The 5,000-nt window shown below is 39.7% G+C and overlaps 1 protein-coding gene across 1 annotated transcript in view; it reads right to left on the bottom strand.

Annotated features, from left to right (window-relative positions):
• Positions 1-5,000, bottom strand: part of LOC115214113 (lysosomal alpha-mannosidase) — a 153,818-nt gene that overhangs the window by 56,198 nt on the left and 92,620 nt on the right. The window contains exon 9 of the mRNA XM_029783172.2: positions 2,453-2,656. Within this exon, the coding sequence (XP_029639032.1) occupies positions 2,453-2,656 (204 nt within the window). The remainder of the gene's footprint in view (positions 1-2,452; positions 2,657-5,000) is intronic.

The raw sequence follows: 5,000 nt of genomic DNA, 5'->3' as shown, positions 1-5,000 counted from the left end.
ACGACGACGAGGGTTCCAGTTGATCCGATCAACAGAACAGCCTCCTCGTGAAATTAACGTGCAAGTGGCTGAGCACTCCCCAGACACGTCTACCCTTAACGTAATTCCCGGGGAGATTCAGCGTGACACAGAGTGTGACAAGGCTGACCCTTTGAAATACAGATACAACAGAAAGAAAGAGTGACAGAAAGTTGTGGTGAAAGAGTACAGCAGGGTTCGCCACCAACCCCTGCCGGATCCTCGTGGAACTTTAGGTGTTTTCACTCAATAAACACTCACAGCGCCCAGTCTGGGAATCGAAACCACGATCCTACGACCGCGAGTCCGCTGCCCTAACCACTAACGTACCCGAAAGGTGAAAAGCAAAGTCGACCTCAGCAGAATTAGAACTCTGAATGTAATGACGGACCAAATGCCGCTAAGCACTTTGCCCGACGCGCTAATGATTCTGCCATCTCACCGTCCTCACTACTAATAAATATTCAATAAATATTCAAGCTAATTTTTCGTTGGCTTGCTATTCAGATAAACCCGAGGGCCTCAGATTACTTACATCTGGTTTAGTTCTTTCGCTAGACTGCTCATAACACATGTGGAAGCAGTGGAATAATCCATTTGTCCCTACAGTAAATCGTTTTGTTGCGAGAGACAGGAGTAAGTATTAACCAAATTTGATAAGTGCTCAATCATTTTGAGTGGATTTTGGTAGTAGCATGGATCGATTAGTTTCTATAACTGTAAAAGTATAGACAATAACTTTGCCTTCATCATATTAAGAGCATTGCACTTTGACTTATAAAATGTTGGTTGATCACTACATACTTGTACATACAAATGCATATGTAAAAATACATATGCATATGCATATGTGTGCATGTATGTATGTAAATAAATACATATACATATATGTATATACATGTATATATATATGTATATACATACGTACATATACACATACATAATATATATGTGTGTGTGTATATACATATATGTGTGTGTGTGTATTTATGACACACTTCTGCATAGTTTCCGCCTACCAAATTCCACTGATAGTTCACATAAAGCTATATATAGTAAGAGGAACTCGCCCAAGATACCGATCACATAAATATGGATATTTACATATATATCTATATTTGTAGGATTGTGTATGTGCGTTTGCGTATGTATGTACGTACGTACATACGTAGTACGGACGTACGTATGTATGTATCTATGTGTGTGAATGTATGTACGTATGTATGTCCTTATTCAGTTTTATTTAAAGATTTCTTATCAAGAGAGAAAGAGCCAGTTCCTAACCTAGATTCAAGGTTAGGAATTTCAATAACATCAACAGGGCATTTTTGTTTGTTTGTATGTATGTATGCATGTATGTATGTATGTATGTACGTACGTACGTACGTACGTACGCATACGTGCAGATTTGTATGCCTTGTTTATGTATGTATTCTCATGCATATACTTGCATATCTGGACATGCTCATATATATTTAAATGATAAACTTCTTGAAAGTTTTACAGATTTTTACAGTTCCAGTGATCGCTTGGATCTGTAGTCTTCGAATCGCCTTTCTCCTTTCTGATTTTGAGAAACCTAATTCTCAAGATTGGTATTTAAGCAATGTGTCAAATATCGCAATGCCCAAATAATTATAGGTATTAATCTGAACATGTAATCTGGATAGAGTAACTGCAGATCACTCAATAGTTCAGCGTATGTATTCTCTCTTTCACTGATATTCAGCTGGGCAGCTGATTTCCACAACTGTCCACAGTTTCTCTTCTCTATCCCAAATCATTATATCAGATCTATTGTGTTTACATTTGTACGTATGTATGTATGTATGTATGTATGTATGTATGTATGTATGTATGTATGTATGTATGTATGTATGTATGTATGTATGTACGTATGTATGTACGTACGTACGTACGTACGTATGTATGTATGTATGTATGTATGTATAGACGGAGGAACACTTGAGAGTGAACGGCCATCCAATAAATGTCTTAAGGCTGTACCATGCGCGGGGACATAGAAATAATCGGACTGAATACCCGATCGCGCGGTTAAACCATTGGGAGTGAAGGACTCCTAGCCTTTGTTAAGGCATCCTTCTCGGAGAAGGTAACTCAGGTAACTGGGATAACTCCAACATAAAACCTGCGGCTCAGTGGTTACCGATGATGTTGACTTGTTCTTCTATTTGGATTATGGCTGCTGTTGCTTAGTGAGTGGGATTGACTCCGTGCACTGCCTTTCCTCACTTTAAAAAAATCTTCTTGCACAGGCATTGCACGATAACAACATTGATTAAGCTTCGTGCAATGGCTATACTCGATAACGAGGAGGCAGCCACCATGTATGCATGTATGTATGTATGTATGTATGTATGCATGTATGTATGTATAATGCTGAAGCGAATATAAGAGAAACCGGTGTGCTTACTTGTAACATGTTGTTGCTCTCTCGGACATAACGTTTAAACGAGGCCCGACTGGTGTAATAGCCTGTCCAGAAAGCATGACGTTTGTGAGCGTAAGGAAAGAAATCATCGGTTTTCTCAGTCCATGTTTTGTTTACTTTGTTCAGATTGTAGATGTAACAGGATGGCGTGGAGTAGAGGGCATTCATCTTGCTTCCACTTGCTTGCTGTTGTTTTATCAAAAACAATGGAAATAATTAATATATAATAGATATCATCATCATCATCACCATCATCATCATCATCATCATCATCATCATCATCGTCATCATTATTATCATTAGTAGTAGTATTAATATTAGAATTAAACAGCGGTATTAAAGCTTCAGTTAGTACTACCCTAATATTCAACTGGCGTTTATGCGATCGATCTCCGTAAGGAGAAATGGGAAAAGGCCACTTCAGCGGGATTTGAACTCAATATCATAAAGTATTTTGTCCGTCGCTACAATCCAGAAAGATGGAAACTGCAATCTTTAAGATCCCTACACGTGGCGTTCAGAAAGAAGTCGGGATTTTCAAAGCAAAATATAAAATTTCATCTATGTCATAGAAGTACGTCATAGCTAATATAACTGTTATGCCATAACGGAAGTTTAATGGAATTCAAAAAAGGGATAGCATAAAATCATTTCGTTCTTTACGATCTTTTGGAAGACTCATTAGACCGGCACTTAAACTGGTTTCCTTGGCCTTTAAGGGACTGGGTTAAAACAACACTCGCCCTGAAATGGGACGCCGGTCCGTTGCATGATTAGTTTCTCAGCTGTTGCTGGAACTCATTTACAGCTGAGTAGACAGGTGCAACTTGAAATGAAGTATTTTGCTCATAAACACGACGCAACGCCCGGTCCGGGAATCGAAACTACGATCATGAATGCGACGCCCAAACCAACCGGCCACTAGCTTTTCAACAATTACAACAAATTAGTCCTTTATAAACTCACGGTCGCTTACGTTAGTGAATTTGGCAGATGATGTTCCTCGCCTCTCAAGAACGTGTAATATCTTTATTACAGCCTTTGCGATTTTGAACAATAGATCGGAATTGGTAAGTTATTGCAGATACATCTATGCATTTGTTTTGCAAGATTCTTCATGAGAAATCAGGTGTTGAAACAAAAAGACAAAATGGAATAGACAAGGCAAAAAGGAGACACGAGAGACAGAAAGTCGTTGAAGAGGACACAAAATGTGTGACGAAAGAACACTGACAAATAATCTAATAATATAATAATAATAATAATAATAATAATAATAATAATAATAATAATTTTGGCACAAGGCCAGCAATTCCGAGAGAGGTGTTGAGTCGATTACATCGACCCCAGTACTCAACTGGTACCTAGTTTATCGACCCCAGAAGGATTAAAGGTAAAGCCGACCTCGGTGGAATTTGAACTCAGAACCTGAAGATGGACGAAATGCTGCTAGGCATTTATCTCGGCGTGCTAGCGATTCTGCTGACTCGCTGCTTTCGTAATGATAATAATATAATAATAATAATAATAATAATTTCTTTATTAACCACAACAATTTTACATTATGGACAGCACATGACAAAACAAAGAATGAGCGTGTGTATGTGTGTGAGTGTGTGTTGTGAGGGTTTTGCGTGTAAATAAGACTAACAATTTTTTTTTAAATCAACAATGTGCAGTCCTCAATATAGAGGAGACGTTTGAGGGCTGCTCATGGGAAAATCCAATAAAATCTATGGGGTAAGTATCTTTATTCCTTTCCTTTTTTTCCTCAACTACTGGCGTATGCTCAGGGCAGACCCATTCACTCGCCCCATTCTCGCCACTTTCATCAAGCTGTCAGCAAACTGGCTAGAAGATAATACTTCCCTCTCTACCCTTATTTTCCTTTTCAAGTAGTTCATCAGGAACTGGCCAAAGTGAAAAGTGTTTGTCTTCAGCCCCTTCAATCTCGTCCACCATACAACCTCTTTCGCCATGGCCACCAGACATATAAAAATAGCCTTTCCTTCCTGGCTAAAGGAAGGCGGCGAGGAGATCTTCACAATGGATTCAGCTGACAGCCGGATCTGTCCCACACGCGACAGCAAGTGTTCGACATATACCCATAGGTCAGCAATGTTCGGGCACTGGACAAGTGAATGCAAGACCGTCTCGGAAATGCTCGGCTGATGGCACTTCTGTGCCTATAAAGTTTATCTCGAACAGGCAAAGCTCCCCGGTAGCACTGCCAGGCCAGAGAATTTTGGAAATTATCCATCGATCTCGGTCCGAAAGTTCTACAGAAAAGAGCGACTAGCTGATCTTCTTCGATGCCCAACCAAGGTCCCCATCCCACCCCGCCAAGAACATCCTCGCACTTTTCCTCCACTGATCCTTTATAAAAGGCTAAAGTAGACGTTCCACCTATCGCACTGTCCGATTGGATGAGGACCTGAAATTTGTGGTGAGAGAACTAGTCGATTACATCGACTCCTGGGTTTTACTGGGACTTAATTTATCAATTCCGAAAGGATAAGAGGCAAAGTCG

Source organism: Octopus sinensis, linkage group LG7 (genome assembly GCF_006345805.1).
Source record: "Octopus sinensis linkage group LG7, ASM634580v1, whole genome shotgun sequence".
Lineage (NCBI taxonomy): Eukaryota > Metazoa > Mollusca > Cephalopoda > Octopoda > Octopodidae > Octopus > Octopus sinensis.
The sequence above is the reverse complement of the archived record's forward strand: the minus strand, read 5'-3'. Positions and strand labels throughout refer to the sequence as shown.